This window comes from Lissotriton helveticus, chromosome 4_1, assembly GCF_964261635.1.
Source record: "Lissotriton helveticus chromosome 4_1, aLisHel1.1, whole genome shotgun sequence".
NCBI lineage: Eukaryota > Metazoa > Chordata > Amphibia > Caudata > Salamandridae > Lissotriton > Lissotriton helveticus.
This window is the reverse complement of record NC_136063.1, coordinates 1,478,299,686-1,478,319,143: the sequence shown is the minus strand read 5'-3', so window position 1 is coordinate 1,478,319,143 and position 19,458 is coordinate 1,478,299,686. Positions and strand designations below refer to the sequence as shown.

The 19,458-nt window shown below is 48.0% G+C and overlaps 1 protein-coding gene across 1 annotated transcript in view; it reads right to left on the bottom strand.

Moving 5' to 3' along the window:
- Window positions 1-19,458, bottom strand: part of RIOK1 (RIO kinase 1) — a 249,371-nt gene that overhangs the window by 192,232 nt on the left and 37,681 nt on the right. The window contains exons 2-3 of the mRNA XM_078688069.1: window positions 16,824-17,007; window positions 16,085-16,175 (exon numbers count right to left, since the gene is read on the bottom strand). Of these exons, the coding sequence (XP_078544195.1) occupies window positions 16,085-16,175; window positions 16,824-17,007 (275 nt within the window). The remainder of the gene's footprint in view (window positions 1-16,084; window positions 16,176-16,823; window positions 17,008-19,458) is intronic.

Sequence of the window (19,458 nt, the reverse complement as noted above, 5' to 3'; positions counted from 1 at the left end):
GTTCAACCAGACATGCTGACAAGTCCTCAGGAGTTCTGTATTTCTTATCGATGCTTGGTAAAAGGCTGTGATCATGGCAGGAGTTTTCATAATCTTTATTCCCTCCTTCCAGATATAATTCAACAATTGGGATTGCCTTTACAACTTTTCTAAACTGTTCCATAAAACCATATAGATAACAATCCAATTGTTTGATGGTTATTGGAAGTTGGAAACGATGGGCTGGAAACCACCGAGATCTGCTGAGGAGTCCACCAATTGTGGTGCAGGAGGTGAAGGTGTCGGGATGAGATAATTGTCCCATTCATTGGACACAGATCGATTATTCTTGAATTTCACCTCCCTCTCTATCGTCATCCAAGTCTTTCCAAGGAGACATAACAATAGTTGACACAGGGGTATTCTTGGAGTAGCAGGTGGTGGCAGAGGTTTGGGTGACTTTGATATAGGAGGTTGTGTGGTGGCCCATCAGAGATGTTGACCTTGCAGGTTCAGTGAAGCGTTTATAGTAGTCATACAACATACCCTGTAGGTCTTGCACCAGAGCCACAGGAAATTGAACCCTCTTAAGTTGGAGGTGGGAGAAGTGGTGAAACTGTTCCACATATTATCTAGGCTTCTCTATATATTGCTGCCCGTCATAGTCATGCTCAAAATAGTACTGTTCATCTTCTTCTTCTTGGTACTTGACAATCACTTCTGAGGGTCTATGAGCTGTACTAAATGGTTCATCACCATCATCCTCGTCAGACCCCTCCACATCTAAACGATGACTTGAAGGCAAGGGGGACAACTTGCTAGGTGAAGTATGTTCTGGGTGTAACATTTCATTGATTGGTTGGTCCATCGTCAACGGTGTAGACACAGTGGTCATCGACAAGACTGTCATCATCAACAAGGTAGTAGTCACTAAAGGGGCTGTAGTAGTTGACATTGGTGTCGTCGACAATGACATAGTCGTCACTGCTGTGGACAATGTTTTTGATGGCGATGTTGTCAATAAGACTCTCATTGCTAGTTTTGCCATGACTGGCTCTAAAGAGAATTTCTTAGGATGTAATGCCAGGGCTGAAGAGAGTGTTGAAAGCTCTTATCTAGCGGCCTCTGATGAGTTTTTCCCCTTTTTCTCTATATGAGAAGTGCCTTTTGAAGACTCATGGCAAGGCTTTTCTGTGCCCCTCTGGTGACTCTTTTTTTTTTTTTGTGAAATATTTTTATTAGGAAACCTCAAGAATACATCACGTGCAAGCAAGGAAGGGCCAAAAGGCCACCATACAATAACATCAAATGTCAAAATATCATGTATTAAAGGATAGCTACACTGCGGTCTCAAGCCAGGCTGGCAGCATCAAATCAGGATAAGCGACCAAAATTGTCCACAGTGGTACAGGATGCAGGAGGAGTCCAATTTATAATAAAGTTGAAGGATCAAACGAAAAGCAATATCACGATATCATTTACAGAGCTATCTACATGACAGGATATGAGCCTTCAATTAAACGTACCAATGGGAGAGCAATAGGAAACATAAGTCTGAGAACAAATCCACCGAACCACAGTGACCCACTCATGAAGCAAGCAATGTTAACAGGATTTCGTAGCGTAAAGGGGCACAAACAATGATCCTCCCAAGGAACCCAAACCCCCAACTCCAACTATAAGGAAGATAGAGAAAGGAAGAGTAGAAACGCGATAAGAAAAAAAAAAGGAAAGAGGGCCATAGAAACACAAAAGAACATAAAACACATCCCATCCCCCCACCCAGCATACCAGCGGAAGGCCACGGCCCCCCCCCCCCCCATAGGCATGCCTGTCGCCCCAAGAAGAACCCCAAAAGTAGGAAATAACGGAGGAGGGCCGTAGCTCCAGCCCCTTACTCACCCCCCACCCCCAAAAAAGCGTAAGCCCACTAAGAAGGAACGTGGGCATTAATGTACAGTCATCCCAGCCACCCAAGGTCTCCAGTGCAAACAATGTTCCGCCACGGCACCAAGTTCACAGAAAAGGGGTCGTACACAGGCCATGGTCAGCCCTGACCAGTCCGAGAGAAAGTCAACAATCCTCCCAAAGCAAGCGCGGGTAGGAACAATAGATCGACAATACCAGACGGGGCCACCCAGGTCCATAACAAAGACCATAGCAAGAACTCAGGAGCGTTCCTCAGGGATATAGCAATCTTCCGCAGTAAGGCAGGGCGATGGTAGTCAGAAAACAGATCAGCCGGTAGGAGAGCAAGAGGAGTAACAATGGCACAGTCTCGATCATTGTGCTCCCTGGTCCCGTCATCCAGAATCACACACGCCTGGAAGTCCTCAGCTGCAACAACCAGGGAGAATTCGGGCTCACAGTCCTTAGTGCATACAGCCGCGCCCAAACGTTCCTTAGCAGGAGAGACGGTTAACTGCGAGGTATGCACATCCATCCACAGACCTTGCAGGTCAATGTGCCAGTCACGAAGAGCCAGCCAAACATCTTTCACTGTAAACGCCATATCCTCTCTGCCAGTGTTCCAGGACCTCGGATCTCAAAAAACACAAAAAATCCGTCCCAGCGGCGGTCCGGCTCCAACAAACAGTGTACGGTTTGTGAAGGAGTTGGAAAGAGTCACACTCAAGCCCTCACACGAACACAGCGCCACGCGCCTCTTACCGCATTTCGGCCAAAGTCCGGTCCGGGCAAGCAAATCTGCCTCACGGAGTACCCTACCCAAAGCCAAAGGTACCGGCCGGAAACATGTGTTGCAGAGATCAGTGGTCCGGTGCCGCGCCCTGTGCAAGGGCTACGGCAAAAAGTAGTTTCGGTTTCACCACTCGGGGCACCGGACCATCATGGTCGATCAAGGCCGTTGTTTATCCATTGCGGGGCGGCTGTGACGCAACCCAAGGTCCCGGCTCACACCAGAGCGAAGGCCAGAAACTTCAGGACGACGATTCTCGGTCGTTCGGGGCAATACGTGAACCGGAGTCACACGGGCGGGCTCCACCACAGTTCCGCTGCACGGGACCACGGCTGGGGTACAGGATAATGAACAGGATGTTGCTGGAGGCGAGGGCGAGCGGCGGAGCTGGGCGTCTATGCGGCCATTTTGGCCGCCGTCTCGGCTCCTCCCGCCCACACACCCCTCTGGTGACTCTTGGCAGGATCTTTCCCTTTATTTTTTAGGTCGAGGACCGTAGGCTGCTCTTGCGCAGTCTCCGGGAGGAGATTTAATGTTTTGGAGTGTTTTGGAGTATGGGGGCTTGAACCTGCCTCTCTCCTCCATTGGCTGGCTTCCTAAACGGAGGCCAGCCATTGGAGGAGAGGGGAGTCACTCCAATAAAGCCCGGTCTCTTTCGGATTCGGGGGCGTGTTTTTTTGCGTTCTTTCGACTGTGACGTCATCCGTCACTCAGAACGCCAAAAACACGCCCCCGATTCTGAACGTTTGCGGCTGCCATTTTTTTTTTGTGTCTTTTTTTTTCCACTCGTCTACACTTTAGTTTCGATGATAGTATCTTTACTTTTCATTTTCTTGTTAAGTAGTCTGTCTTCTTTTTCAATGTTTCGGTGGCACTTCGTCTTCCCTCCCCGTAGCCTGTCCTTTCTCTATGTTTACTACTCTCCACCGGGTCCATTGTCTTCATTTACGCTTCCTGTTCTTCGCAAGTTAAGCATGGGGAAACGCAGGGTGAAGATTGCAGCCCGTAGGGAGCTCACGTTCGACGAGGAGAAGCGACGGTGAGTGGGCAGAGAAGACTATAGGTGGCTCATTGCCGTTCTCATTTGACGGATAGTAGGGAAGGAGGGAAGGGTAGGATAAGCGGGAGTGAAGATCTTTGCCCAAAAGCACGAGAAAGGGGGGGGCTCGACACTCTGCTTTCTCCTGACTTTTCCTAATGTTGTCTTCCTTGGCGCACTTCTGCAGAGACGGCCTCATCCAAAAACGCCACAAGCCACACTATTAACCTTATCTGTGAAGCACTCACACCTTCGGTTAAAGTCTGCGCTATATAAAACGCGCCAATTACATAAATAAATTTGCGCGTCCCTTCACCCTGAAACTCCGCCCCTCCCTCCCTCTTTTTTTTTTTTTTTTTTACTCACCTCATGCTCCTGACCCCCCCCATCCCCTTTTGCCTCCAGTGAGCCTCCCGCGGTCTTGGAAAAGTCCCCTTTAACGGCCTCCCCATGAGCTTAACCCTCCTGCACCTCCCCCCCTCATGCGACCCTTGCCTAGGCAACCTTTGGACTTGTGTTTGAGTGTCTGCCTTTTATTGCGGTATTATACCTCTACTTGTACTTTTCTGCTCCTTTGTATCCTGCACACATGCCAGCTTTCCTCCCGTAATGTACAGTTCGCTGCCTCTTGTATTTTGTTCGTTCCCCATTGACACTTTTGTCTCATGTAATCTAATGATTATTCGAGAAATTGATTCCACCTTCCACCTTGACCCCTACCTCCCCCCGCTCGCGGCGCCGCCAAATGTCCGTGGTACCAATGCCCCCTTTCACCTCCACCGCCGATGCCAACCCCAACGTCCCACGCACTACGGCACTCTAAGTCAAACCCCTCCCTCCATCGCACACACCTGTATATTAGGGCCTTGCTGCCGCCACCACCCCCCCCTCTGCGTTGTCCCCGTGTCCAACCCCCCCGTCACGGGCTCACACTCCACACCACGAGCATGCCTAAGCCCCTAACCATGGACTCAGTCGCCTCCTCCGTGCCAAGTGGTGCTTACCCGCGCACCATGATACAACTTGAACCAATAATCACTCGAACAACCTGAACGGGGAATGGTGGACCATAATTCACCTGTCACAAGCACCCTGCCCTCAGCCATGTAAAACTCGTCTAATTGCTACTGCCCACCCCTGCCTCTAAGCAACTGTGAGCAAATTAATCCAGCCATTATAATCACTGCCGCCACTTTGTCCTGAAAACAGGCGTATCCCTGCTCAGTCGACTGTTGCCCTTTACTCTCCACGCGGATGTAGTCTAACTCCCTGCCAATCCTTCCTGCTCTCCAGTCCTTTGTCCGACCGGGCTTCACTCGCTCCTGCCGCACCCCACTGTGCCCCCTGCCTAGCTACTCCTGTCACCCCCCCCCCACCCCCTTCAAATCTGGCTATTACCGAATGGCACCGATGAGAGGGATTTAAATAATTTTGTTGTATCACAGGGTGGGCTTACTTCTCGTGTCCTGTGGCCTCTGTTCTGCAGACCCAAGTGTTCCTTTCAGAATCTAAATCTCATAACACCGGCGCCGACCAGTTGTGGGCTGAATCCAGGAGGTACTGTGGACTCGAACCTCAGAACCCAGTAACCTACAATTAGATTCAATAATTCAATGTCCAACTGCTACATGTATATTAAGGTCTAATGCGCCCACAACTAAATACTACAAACGGCATTGAAAGTATGTACTCAAAGGGGGTAAATAAATCTGGATCTCCCCGAAAGGGCTTCACAAGAATTACCAGGGTGCCATCAGCTGCCAGAAAGGTGACTAAACTCAATAAACCGGTCAGTTTCAGTAATCTGCACGTTTCCGTGACACAAAATACCTGCATACCTGCCCCCTCGCTGTGCTTGCTTCCCTGCCCCTTGGCTGTGCTTGCTCTCCTGCCCCTTGGCTGTGCTTGCTCTCCTGCCCCTTGGCTGTGCTTGCTCTCCTGCCCCTTGGCTGTGCTTGCTCTCCTGCCCCCTTGGCTGTGCTTGCTCTCCTGCCCCTTTGGCTGTGCTTGCTCTCCTGCCCCTTGGCTGTGCTTGCTCTCCTGCCCCCTTAGCTGTGCTTGCTTTCCTGCCTCCTGGCTGTGCTTGCTCCCCTGGCTGTGCCTGCTCCCCTGCCCCCTGGCTGTGCTTGCTCCCCTGCCCCCTGGCTGTGCTTGCTCCCCTGCCCCCTGGTTGTGCTTCCTCCCCTGCCCCCTCGCTGTGCTTGCTTCCCTGCCCCCTCGCTGTGCTTGCTTCCCTGCCCCCTCGCTGTGCTTGCTTCCCTGCCCCCTCGCTGTGCTTGCTTCCCTGCCCCCCGGCTGTGCTTGCTCCCCTGCCCCCCGGCTGTGCTTGCTCCCCTGCCCCCTGATTCTCATGCCCCCTGGCTGTGCTTGCTTCCCTGCCCCCTGGCTGTGCTTGCTTCCCTGCCCCCTGGCTGTGCTTGCTTCCCTGCCCCCTGGCTGTGCTTGCTTCCCTGCCCCTAGGCTGTGCTTGCTTCCCTGCCCTAGGCTGTGCTTGCTCTCCTGTGTGGGGTTCTGGGTCTGTGTGTGGCTCTGGGTCTGTGTGTGGCTCTGGGTCTGTGTGTGGCCCTGGGTGTGTGTGTGTGGCTCTGGGTGTGTGTGTGGCTCTTGGTGTGTGTGTGGCTCTGGGTGTGTGTGTGGCTCTGGGTGTGTGTGTGTGTGTGTGTGGCTCTGGGTGTGTGTGTGTGTGTGGCTCTGGGTGTGTGTGTGTGTGGCTCGGGGTGTGTGTGTGGCTCTGGGTGTGTGTGTGGCTCTGGGTATGTGTGGGGCTATGTGTGTGTGTGTGTGTGTGTGTGGCTGTGTGTGTGGGGGGCTCTGTGTGTGTGTGTGGGGGGCTCTGTGTGTGTGGCTCTGTGTGTGTGGGGGGATGGGCTCTGTGTGTGTGTGGGGGCTCTGTGTGTGGGGGGCTCTGTGTGTGTGGGGGGCTCTGTGTGTGTGTGTGGGGGGGCTCTGTGTGTGTGTGTGTGTGTAGCTCTGTGTGGGTGGCTCTGTATGTGTGTGTGGGTGGCTTTGTGTGTGGGGCTCTGTGTGGGTGTAAATGCAATAGGTCATGCATTTACGAGCTATTAAGCTATTGGCATTGTAAATGACAATGCCATTTATTTATGATTTTTAAAAAAAAGAAAAAAAAAGTCATGAGCAATGCCAATAGTTCTACCTTTAATAATACCGAGGCGATTCCATTGTAAATGCTTGTTTAACCATTGCTGTGAAGTAACATAATCCTTACTTTCCTTCTCCACCTCAGAAACAACAGTTGTTTTAGATTTAAGTTGTGAGTGTTTTCAGAGTGAAGCCTTTTCTTTCCAAAGGTCCCACATGGTGTGAAAAGTAATTTTTTTCAACGGTTCTGACCCGTTAGTGTCAGGTGCAGGGAAATGACAAAGCAGAAATAATCTGTGCTGAGAAATAAAACCACTGAAATAATCTGGATGATTCAAATCATGTTAGCAGCTGAAGAACTGAGCAGAGCTCAGGGAGACTCCCTTTCACACGACGTTCGGTAGAAGATCTGAGGGAAGATGCCTCTGCAGGGTGTGATCGCCTAATTGGATAGAGTTTGGTTCTTTATACATGAGGTAGACAAGTTATTAAAGTCAATGTCTTTTTCTGTCATAAGGTATGTACACTACTTCTACTGCTTTAGAAGGTACCGTAGGACTTTCACCTCGATGCTTGGGAAAGATTCAAGCATGTGAATCTATGAAAGATCCAATAATGGAATATTTTTCAATGATATGCCCAAAGGGACAACAAACTTCCCCATCCAAGAGGGATGCAGTAGTGGTGTTGTTCCTTAAATCTGATATGGACTAGTTGGATAGGTCCTCACATCATACCCTCTTAACTATTAAAATCTTTGGGAAGAGGTTGGCCTCTAAAAACCATTCTAGCATCCCCGAACCAAAAAGGTTTTATTCCAGACTTTAAAATAGACTCTCCAGCGGTCTTCAAGATGTGCCTGAAATGACCTTGGGGTTGTGGGTCGTAGGGTTCAGGCTCTGGCCGAGAGGAGTATTTGTGATGTGCCTTGGGAACAAAGACAAACATTAGTCTTAAAACAGTTCTGTGCTTTGTTGAATGAAAACAATCATTCAATCAGGATCAATCAGGAGTTTGTTAAAGCGCGACTACTCACCCGTAAGGGTCTCAAGGCGGTAGGGGTTGGGGGGGTGCAGGTTCCATTCCATCAAGGAGGGGGTCTGTCGAAGAGCCATGTTTTGAGGTTTCTTGTGAAGATGGGGAGCGATGTTGTCTGTCTGAGGTGGAGCGGAAGGGCGTTCCATGCTTTGGCCGCGAGGAAGGAGAAGGAGCGGCCTCCCAATCTGGTCTTTCTGGTGCGGGGGACCACAGCGTAGGAAAGCTGGGCTGATCGTAGGGTCCTTTGGGGTGCGTGGAATTTGAGTCGGCTGTTCAGGTATGCTGGTCCGGTGCCGTGGAGGGCCTTGTGTGCGTGGGTGAGCATCTTCAAGGTGATTCTTGCCTCGACGGGGAGCCAGTGGAGTGTGCGCAGGTGCTGGGAGATGTGGCAGTGTTTTGGCAGGTTGAGGACCAGTCTTGCGGCGGCGTTCTGGATGTTCTGTAGCTTGCAGATGAGGTTTTTGTTTATTCCGGCGTAGAGTGCGTTGCCGTAGTCGAGTCTGCTGGTGACCAGGGCGTGAGTGACTGTCTTTCGGTGTTCGAGGGGGATCCATTTGAAGGTCTTACGAAGGAGGCGGAGGGTGTGGAAGCAGGAGGATGAGACAGAGTTGATCTGGCGGTCCATTTTGAGCTCGGAGTCCAGGATGATTCCCAGGTTGCGTGCGTGGTCTGTGGGGGTTGGAGGGTTTCCGAGGGCGGTGGGCCACCAGGTGTCACTCAAGGCGTCGGGGTTTGGGCCCATGATGAGTACTTCTGTTTTGTTGGTGTTTAGTGGTAGGCAGCTGTTTTTCATCCATTTGGCGACGGCTTCCATGCCTTCTCGAAAGTTGCGTCTGGCGGTGTTGGGCTCGTTGGATAGGGAGAGGATGAGCTGGGTGTCGTCTGCATATGACACGATGTTGAGTCCGTAGGTTCTGACGATGGGGGCAAGTGGAGCCATGTAGATGTTGAAGAGCGTCGGGCTGAGGGAGGAGCCCTGGGGGACTCCGCAGGTGATAGGTGTGGGGTCCGAGAGGAAAGGGGGGAGTCTGACCCGCTGCGTCCTCCTGGAGAGGAAGGAGCAGATCCAGTCGAGGGCCTTGTCCTGGATTCCTGCATCGTAGAGTCTGCGTATTAGGGTGTGTCGAACGCCGCTGATAGGTCGAGGAGGATGAGGGCTACTGTTTCTCCTTTGTCCAGTACGGTGCGGATGTCGTCTGTTGCGGCGAGGAGGGCGGTTTCCGTACTGTGGTTTTTTCTGAAGCCGGATTGGGAGGAGTCGAGGATGTTGTGTTCTTCAATGAATGTGGCGAGTTGGCTGTTGATGGCTTTCTCGATGACTTTCGCTGGGAACGGGAGCAGGGAGATGGGTCTGTAGTTTTTGAGGTCGGTGGGGTCCGCTGAGGGTTTCTTTAGGAGGGGGTTGACCTCGGCGTGTTTCCAGTCGTCGGGGAATGAGGCGGTCGCCAGGGAGCGGTTGATGGTTTGGCGGAGGATGGGTGCGATGGTGTTGGCGGCTCTGTTGAAGATGTGGTGGGGGCAGGGGTCTATGGGGGCCCCTGAGTGGATTGACTTCATTATCTTCAGTGTGTCTTCGGTGGTGAGGGCTGTCCAGTCATCAATCGCTGGTTTCCGGGTGTCGGGGGTGGTTGGTGAGGGTTCAGTGTGTTGGTTGTCTTTGTCGAAGTTGTCGTAGATGCTCTTGATTTTGTGGTGGAAAAAGATGCTGAGTTTGTCGCAGAGGTCTTGTGAGGGAGGGATGTCGGTAGACTCGCTGGTGGCTTGGGCGAACTCCTTGATGATGCTGAAGAGTTCCTTGCTGTTGTGTGCGTGGGTGGAGATTCTGTCTTCAATCGCTTTTTTCCTCGTTTCTCTGATGAGTTGATGGTGGGCGTTGGTGGCGGCTCTGAAGTTGTTGTGGGCTTCTGTGGATTTGGTGTTTCTCCAGGCCTTTTCGAGGCGGCGGCATGAGCGCCTGGACTCTCGAAGTTCGGTGGTAAACCATCTGGCTTTCTTGGCACGGGTATTGTTGTTTTTCTTGAGGGGGGCTATGGTGTTGGTGCTGTCCGAGATCCATCTATGCAGGGTTCGGGCTGCGGTGTTGGGGTCATCGTTTTCCGCGATGGTTGGGGTGGAGTTGTTGAGTGAGGAGGTGAGCTGGTCATCGGTGATTTTGGTCCAGTTTCTTTGTGGAAGCAGGTGCTGGTGTCTGTGGATGGTGGGTGTTCTGAAGGTGAAGTGGACGCAACGATGGTCGGTCCATGGGAGTTCGGTGGTGTGGCTGAAGGTGATGGAGTTTCCTGTAGTGAAGAGGGGGTCGAGGGTGTGTCCTGCTGAGTGCGTGGGCTCGGTCACGATCTGGCGGAGTCCAATGTTGTGGAGGTTGTCCAGGAGGGATGTGGTGTTGGGGTCCAGTTGATTGTCGAGGTGGAAGTTGAGGTCTCCCAGCAGGGTGTAGTTGGTGGATGCGATGGCCTGCGGGGAGATAATGTCCGTGATGGAGTTGGCGAAGCGTCCGCGGGGTCCAGGGGGTCGGTAGATGAGGGTTCCTCGGAGGGCGGCGGTGGGGCTGGCCAGTATCTTGAAGTGAAGGTGTTCCATCAGTTCTGTGGACTCGTCAGGGAGTGTGCTCAGGCGGAGGCTGGATTTGTGGACGATGGCGATTCCTCCTCCTGGGTGGATGGGGCGGTCCTTCCTGGAGATCTTGTATCCTTGGGGGATGGCGATGGCGATGTCCGGTCCCGAGGTGGTGTTGGTCCAGGTTTCGGTGAAGAATGCTACGTCTGTGGTTGTGCTGTCGAGGAGGTCCCAGATTTCTGTGGCGTGTTTGTGGAGGGATCGGACGTTGAGGAGGATGCATTGCAGGGTCTTTAGTTCGGTTGTGTTCTTGTGGGCGGGTTGTGCTGGATCCGTGTTCTTGGCGGTGCTGCAGGTGTGCCGGCAGCGGTGACAGCTGAAGGGTCCATGGGTGTCGGCTGGTGATGCTAGCTTGCAGTTGTTGTTGCAGCCTGGGTTGAGTGCGTGGAGTGCTGCTGGGTCGTAGCGTTGGCGGGGCGGAGGTCCAGGGTTCCAGGTGCTGGTCGCGGACGGGTCGCAGACGGGCGCAGACGTGCTTGCCTTTGATGCGCCTTCGGTGCACCAGCGGCGTGCCCGCAGTCCGCGGCCGCACAGCGGCCGCGTAGTGGCCGCCATTAAGTAGGGGTCAGGGAGGGCTGGACAGCTGGGAGGCGGGAGTGGGGAGGGGAGCTGGATTGGGACGGTCGTGCTGGGGGGGGGAGGGGCCGTGGGGGCAGCAGCGGCGAGGAAAGGTAAAGGGAGGAAAGAAGGGATAAAGAAAAAAGGGAGAATAGGCAGAAATAAGGCACAAAAGAGCAGAGATGCAGAAAAGAGCAGAAAGGTGAAAGATAGAAAGGGTAAAAAAACGAGTGAAAACGAGAGAAGGAGCAGAGGGAGAGAAAGGGAAAATGGGCAAAAATAAGGCACAAAAGAGCAGAGGTGCAGAAAGGTGAGAGATAGAAAGGGGAAAAACCGAGTGAAAACGAGTGAAGGAGCAGAGGGAGAGAAAGGGAAATGGGCAGAAATAAAGCGCAAAAGAACAGAGGTGCAGAAAGGTGAAAGATAGAAAGGGGAGAAAAACGAGTGAAGGAGCAGAAAGAAAGAAAGGAGACAGAGGTCCACTGGACCACCAGGGATGAGGCGCAGGGAAACCTGCAGGTGGAGGAGGGCCTCGATCACCAACACTCAAGAGTGCAGGGGCAGGGGCACCTCACTTAATGGTGGAGCTGCGAGGGTGGGAGAGCAATTTCACTGACAATGAGTCAGTGGTCTTCTATGATGGGCATCAGTACCCTCTTGTTGCCTCATATCCTGGCTGAAAGTAAGCGTCAAGTTGGGGAGAGGGGGAGAAGAAGGCTTCAAATATCCACGAAAGATTATCGCTCCGTTTCTGATAAAGGATCACAATTGTGGATACCTTCACACTTTTATGGAGATCAGGCTCCCACTAGCAGGTTGGAGTGTGTTGGCAATCATGTTCTTGATAACATTTGTAAAAGGTATAACAGAACATAACTAACATGTGCATTGATAAATATGTTCAGAGCTGCCAATGTTATACAACATTATAAGTAAATTTACTTTTCCTTCTAGTAGACCCCAATGATATTTATCTTTATTTTTTTATTTTTACACAGGGTGGGGGAGATGCGAGCAAGACTAAAATGCGTGAAGACCAATGCTCTACTCTGAAGTAATTATTTCATCTGCTTTGCGAATACCAGAACTGATGGGCTGGATATGTTCAATGTATATGGGCCGGTGTTATAAGCCATATTGAGTGGGTAGTCTGGAAAAAGTAGCTGGCAGAGCATGGCACTAAACAAGGTTGTCCCATGCTTTGCCCTAGCAATGGAAACACTCACTAGTGACATTCATAAACAGATGTTTGATAGAGACCTTAACTTGTCAAGTGAACCATCATATTTCTGTACGTAGACCATGTCCTGTTATATATCAAGGACTCTTTGCTTGATCTTTTACCCACTGTGAAATACATAGATTCCTCTCTGGCCTCCAACTCCAGATCTAGGAAACACATTTCAAAACCCTCTGAGCCTCTTACACCTTTTCATAATAGTGTGTTGATATATCACATGCATTATGGCCTCAATGAAGGGAGCACTAACAATGGGGGTTGTTTGTAGCTCAATTATGTCCTGAAAGAAGCTCCCCATGTGTGCAGAGGACTCTGTGGCCCTAGTCAAAATAGTGGCCCTAACCAGATTTTAAAATGATAGGTTTCCTTAAACCAACTCTCCTCACAGGCCAGATATTGTGAGGTGGCAGGAGAAGAAAAGGCATGGACAAATGTAAACTTCAACTAGTAAACAATAGCCCTGGTGCCATAATTGGAATTATATTATCTGGCAGAGTACGATCTGTCTGTATTAAGATAATGGCTATCTGTTGTAACGAGTCCAAAAAAGGCACATCTGAGGAACAATGCTGACCCGTAACCATAAGTGGCAATACTTGATGATTGTTACCTGGGTGTCACCCTGACCCCTATCAACAAGGTTGTGCCTGGTGGCAGTGTCTAAAAAGAACTGGACTTTCGGTTTGAGAATCCACTCTAGATTTTGCATCAGTTTACCAAGGTAGCATGGGGCACTGACATATATACATGGATCCCGTCAGGGAATACACATGTTAATGAGATATGTAGTTCGAGTGTCCTGTGTGCATTTGCTGAAATTAGACGCATTTTGGAAATCCTCTTTGTCAGTCCGTGTGTATAGACTCCTTACCTTTGCTGCCTGCCTAACATACGGCTGTTGCACAGCGGAGTCTACTGCACAATCAATGCCAACAATGCGGTGCCCTACACTAGAACATATACCTGCCCAATGATCAGAAGAATACTGCCACTTCACCAACTGCTTATCCACAGTTGCTTCATCATAGTCTAGTGGAAAACCCGATGGAAGGCTATATTTTGTTTCATGTCATGTTACTAAATGGGAAAAAGGTGACAGGTGAATTTTTGCATCTCAACAATGTACATTCCTGTAATAATAATAATAATAATACAATTAATGTTACCCTCTCAGACGCATCACATTTAGCAGTTCTTGCGTTTATAGATATGCATGTAAACCATTTTCATAATTTAAGACATTAAGTTCTGACACTGATATTTTCATTATTAATCTTGATTCATTTTGGTTCTAGTTCATCTAATGACTGACAACTGTTATGCTGAGAAATACATACAGTTGTACTGTCTGATGCTGTCAGTTGTTGCATATTTTGTATTTTTAGATTTGATGGCATTTATATACTCATCTGCGTACCTTCTAAAAAGGCCTCACGCTACTTTTCACATATATTTTATAACAAATACGCTAATCGTGTATTTACTGGTGTAATTTAAGAAAGTCAGAAGAGATTCTTTGGTTTATTTCACACAGATACTACAATACTTCAAAAGTCCTTTGGGCTAGTCTGTTTGGTTGTTCAGTGGCATCCTACGCGGCACGGAAAATTGATGCTTTTCCAGCCTAAAATCTTTCACCTGATCATCTTTACGCTTTTATTCCAGTAGACTTGAGAATCTGAGAGCTGCTTGAAAATGCTCAACCTTTCAAAAAGATGTTCAACAACACAGTCAAGCATAGATGGCACATGCAATTGCACCACTACCCATAGTTTGAATTGCACTTAACTGTGACTAATGGCAGGAAATCCAGGCAAGGTCAAAGATGGAAGATGCATCCCTCAGAACTTTAGGAAGAATTTAAACTTCATTAACGGCAACAGATTGGTTGGCCCAGGCCTCCCACTTGTGCCTCTCTAGAATGGCCTTTCAGGGGACTCTATAATCTGGTGCAGAGCTGCATTAGCCCAAGGCGGACCTGTGCTGCCAGCTATCGAGAGGCGCTGGCCCTGGATTGCCCAGGTAAACTTTCAAAAGGCCAAGCTAAGTCAATGTGGGGGCCGTCACAACAGATTGAGCAACCCAGGCTCCTCAACACGCTTCCTCAGCAGGCCCAAACTCAAAGACAAAACATGCCTGTAGTCAAGGACCAGAAGAGACTCTTAGCCACCACACAGCTGTGGAGACACTGCACCATTCCTGACCCAACCAAGTATACACAGCTGCCTCTACTTGCAAATATACAGGACGCAAAGGAGTTCTTTCCTATCCTTCTGTGCCAGTGGGGCTGTGCTGTGAACCGCTTTAAAAAATTTCTAGTTACTACTTGGCAGAAATATTAGTTTAAACATGTAGTACAACCTTGACCTAAAATCCAGTTTGCAGTTGGAACTTGCTGATCCCTTAAATCAAGCCAGTGCGTATTCACTGGAAAACTGAACAACTTGTCCTGAGATACAGGCCCTTACAGTTTTGTCTCTCAGGGATCATCAGAGTAAGATTGCACCAAGTACTGCCTCTGGCCCCATCATATCATACTTTGAAGACCTGCAAGACCACTTGGTTCTTCTTTAAGCAGTGTCAGTTCAAATGTGTCCCAGTTGGACATTAATGACCAGATATTAGTTAGGCCTTAAACTGGAAACCAAGACTAAGGCTAACCTAAAATGGACTGTTTACTTTTGAATTGGGTGAACCATTTATTTTTTGGGTGGACTATTTCTGACCATTTTAGTTGAAACTAACATATTATTGCCTCTGCTACTTTTAAATATTTTTGTCAGGCATCTGCAGCCCACTGACAAAGTTCTCACAAAACCCATCTCACAGGATAATGTTGCCATACAGCGGTTATCTAAAAACCTAGTAAGTAACCACTACAACATGCCTTCTAGTTGCCTGTATACCTATCTTATCTAGTGGTTTCTAACTTACCTGTTAATAAAAGTCCTTTACCTTGGAGTTTTGAGGAATGACGGAACAATGAGTGTATTGTGTGTTTTTCAGTGTCATGCAGTACCTTAGTTTATAGATGCTACCATCTCCTACAGTGAGCCTTACTCACATGGCTTTACTACACCCACGCCCATAGAGTCAAGTGCCCAAAGCGTTATCCAATTGGAGTGCTATAATATAGGCTGCCTTGCAACATCAGACGACATATAATACAGCCCAAAAACAACTGACTGGCCCTCGCCTCTAACCAGATCTCATCAACACATTTCCTGTGCTGGTTGGAAGCCAGTTTCAAGCTGAATTGGATTTTGCTTTGAGGTAATTTCCACATTCTCTATCACATACCCCATAAATATGTGTATGCTGTCATTATTTATTAATAGTTTACCTCAGCGTAGACGTTTTCACACTATTTGATATGAAAAACTCCTCTTCATCTTATCTTGCACTCTTCATTGGCCTTAAAAGACTGTCAAGTGTTACTTCAACCACTATTTTCTTTTCACCATCATGAACATATAGAGAATGTGTATATGCGGAAACTGACGCTGCTCCCTAAAATATGCAACTATAATTACATTGAAAATTAAGAAAAGTCAATGGAGGAAAATAGCTCTCTCCAAAAGGCAACACTTCAAGTTACAATCAACTTTTAGCACATCAGTGTTCTCAAAATAAAAGAAGTAGATGAGAATAAAATACATATTTTCTGGACTCTTGAAAGTTCATGAAGAGAACATTTTTATTACATTTAAGAGGTACATTGCATTATTTTGCTTTTATGTTAAGTTGGTTTTTCTAAATTATACACAACTTTTTATGTTTGAGACTAGTGGAAAAACTTGAAAGCATAGTAACTCACCAAGATTAATTTTATGTTCAAATTTTCTCAGAGCCTTGTCAGTTGGCGTGTAAACTTTAGACGAGTTGCTAGAAAGAGACTGCTTGTTCTCCTGTAAAGACAAATAGAAAAAAAACACCTTCAATGCATCAGGGTATCATCACAACATTACAGATCATTTTCAAACGATTCAAATTGTACCAAAATTAAGGTTAATTCAAACCACCACGAGAAATCTACTGGAGACCGGTTTAAATCTGGGGATGTTTAAGTGGAGGGTGCGCAATGCAATGCTACTTGGAGCCATCTCCCCTCAAAATTGTAAACATGAACTAACATACATCTTTTCCTACTTTTGCACTAGGGTGTCTGCTGTTGCTTTTTGCAATGATTAAAGAGAAGGTTGAAAACAGAGCTGTATTTGAACCTGTTCCTATTTTGAATGTGTTTGCGAGGCGACAGTCATACAGGTTTTTAATGGAAGATGTGCTGTAGAAAATACTGAAAGCATGTTAAATAGTAACCAGCATCCTCAAACATGTTTGATTATCCAAGGATTAAAAGGTACACATAGTGTACAATGAGGCATCTCGGGGTACCTAGTAAATTTAAATAGGCAGTCAAATGATTGCAGACCCGAATGATAAGACGTGTTTAGAAAACATGGTTGTATGTGATTTTCACATACCCAACATGACATAACTTGCATACTGGACTCTCTTCTACCAAACAGAAATCCATAGCCTTTTTATCCATGTACCTGCGGATTACTTCTTCTGGTAGACGTAAGGCGTTTGGTAAGATCTCCACCTAAACCATCCCAATCCCAATCATCATCTTCATAGTCCGCATCATCTCCATCACTTTCATCGCTGATGTTACCACCCTGAGAATGGGTGTAATGTGGCTTTACAAATGCAGTCTGAACTTCCTGTACATGCTCACTTTAAGAATAAAAAAAGAAAGCATTAGCAAACATTTTATATAGAACATTTTTAATCTTGGCGAAGAATCACACTACGATATACAGATGTTGTCTGAGTGAAGACCTGCAGTAATCCAGACAGAGAGAAAAGAGAAATACTCTTTAGGCTGTCAATATTTGAGTGCTGCGGGGAACAAATAGTTTGTTGCAACCTAGCAGCACATTATACAGCGGCGATTTCCTAAACCTGACAATCTTCCTTGATATTTGGGGGAGTTCCATAACTATTACAAGATTTCTAACAAAGACCCTCAGAATGTGTGTTGTTTCGTTTTGCAGCATTCAAGCTATCCATAATCTTCATATTGCCTGTTCCACTAAATGTGAGATAAAATCTCATATTGACAAGCCACTCTTCAAATCTGCGGAAGGTGTTTTGACAAGGTCTAGTAGTATTTAGCGCCTTGAGACCCTACGGGTGAGTAGTGCGCTCTATAAATGTCTTGATTGATTATAACAACATATTTAAAATTAAAAAAATAAAGCCCATGGTCTGGTTCTGATTTATTGACTAAGTGTCAAACAGAGAAAATGTAATTGATATATATATAAAAAAAACAAATTCACTAGTAGAAAGAAAACATTCACAGAGTTCGAAAACACTCTTCACAGATGAGTGAAGGATGGCATCTAGTATATGTAACTTCATGCAGGCATTAATGTTAGATGGGACAATGTATATTCTAACCCAACCCAAAAGCCCTCATCAAAGCCCTTGAAAGCCTCGGCCTCACCAAATGAGTAAAGGGACCTATCCACGATGCTGGACAATACAGACAGCCAGGAGAACTTTAAAATTTGTCCTGAGGCGTAATCACTAAATTATTTGGACCACTAAGCGCACTGCTCTGGTTGACCGCACTGATGCCAGCACAACAAGAAGCAAAGAAATCTTTACCATTGTTAAGGACTTCACCTCACCAGCAGCCGCCTCCAACTCAATCATGGCCTCACAGGACCTCTGCAACAACCGCTCTCAAAATTTCAGCAACAACATCACTGCCATTTACAGCAAATTCAATCCACAACCAGACATCACAGACCTCGTCAAATCTCCCCAAATCTTATCAAAAGAGCCATAGCAAACACATGGCTCACCCTCACCCCAGAAGAAACTTCCGCCACCGTGAAGTCTGTCCACCCTGGAGCCCTATTAGACCTTGCCCCACCACGCCTACTCCAGAGGACTGCACGCATCAGCACCATGCTCCCCACCAATTCTGGATGCCTCTATCTCTCCAACAACCTTTCCAGATGCCTAGAAACATGCAACTGACCACTGCTGAAGAAACAGTTTGCAGACCCTTCAAAGTCTGCCAACTACAGACAGATCTCCCTGCTACCATTCCAAGCCAATATCTTAGAAGAAATAATCAACAGAATCCTCATCGAATACTTCAGTGACCACCAACTCCTCAACACCACTTAGTCTTATTTTCAAACCCCAACCACAGCACTGCCCTCCAAGGACACGCACTCTGATGGATTTGCTCCTTCCTGACTGGAAGGATCCAGTCAGTCAGCCTGACAGTGTACACCTCGGACACCTGCAAAGTTCTGCAAGGATCCTCCCTGACCCAGACCCTCTTCAAGGCATAGATGATCCCTATAGCCAGCATCATCTGCTCGCACAACATAAATGTTTTTGCCTATGCTGATGACACGAAACTCATTCTCTCCCTCAAGGACAAGACACTCCGATCAAGTTCAATGCTTGCATGACTGAAATCGTCCACTGGATGAAGACCAACTGTCTGAAGATGAAGACCAACAAGACCAAAATTGCATTCTTTGGAAAGAAGAGCACTTAAATGTGGACTCCACCTAGTGGCCAACAGAGCCAATACATACAGCCACCCCCTACCTCCCATTCCAAGCACCTCAGGATGGTCATCAACAACAAACTTAGCATGACTGTAAAGTCAACGCCTCATGTTTCCATACCCTGAAGATTCTCAAATGTCTCCCAATTAACACCTGAAAAATTGTCACACACGCCCTAGTCACAAGCAAGCTGAACTACAGAAACGCCCTCTATGCAGGCATCAACAAAAAACACAACAGAAGGCTGCAGACCATTCAGAACTCGGCAGCCAGAATCACTTTCCACCTACCACGCCACACTTAGCCCGCGCCATACCTGAAGGAGCTCCACTGGCTTCCCCTACACAAACGAGCACAGTTCAAACTCCTCACTTCCACTTTCAAGGCACCACATGCCGCTGATCCAGCATACCTAAACAATCACATCTGCTTTCACAAACCTTCCAGACACCTCTGCTCCTCTGGACTCGCACTTGCACACATCCTAAGCATACGGAAAACCATATCCAGTGGTCTAGTCTTCTACTACGTCGCTCCTTTAGTATAGAACAACCTGCTACTACACATAAGAGTCTCCTCCTCACTT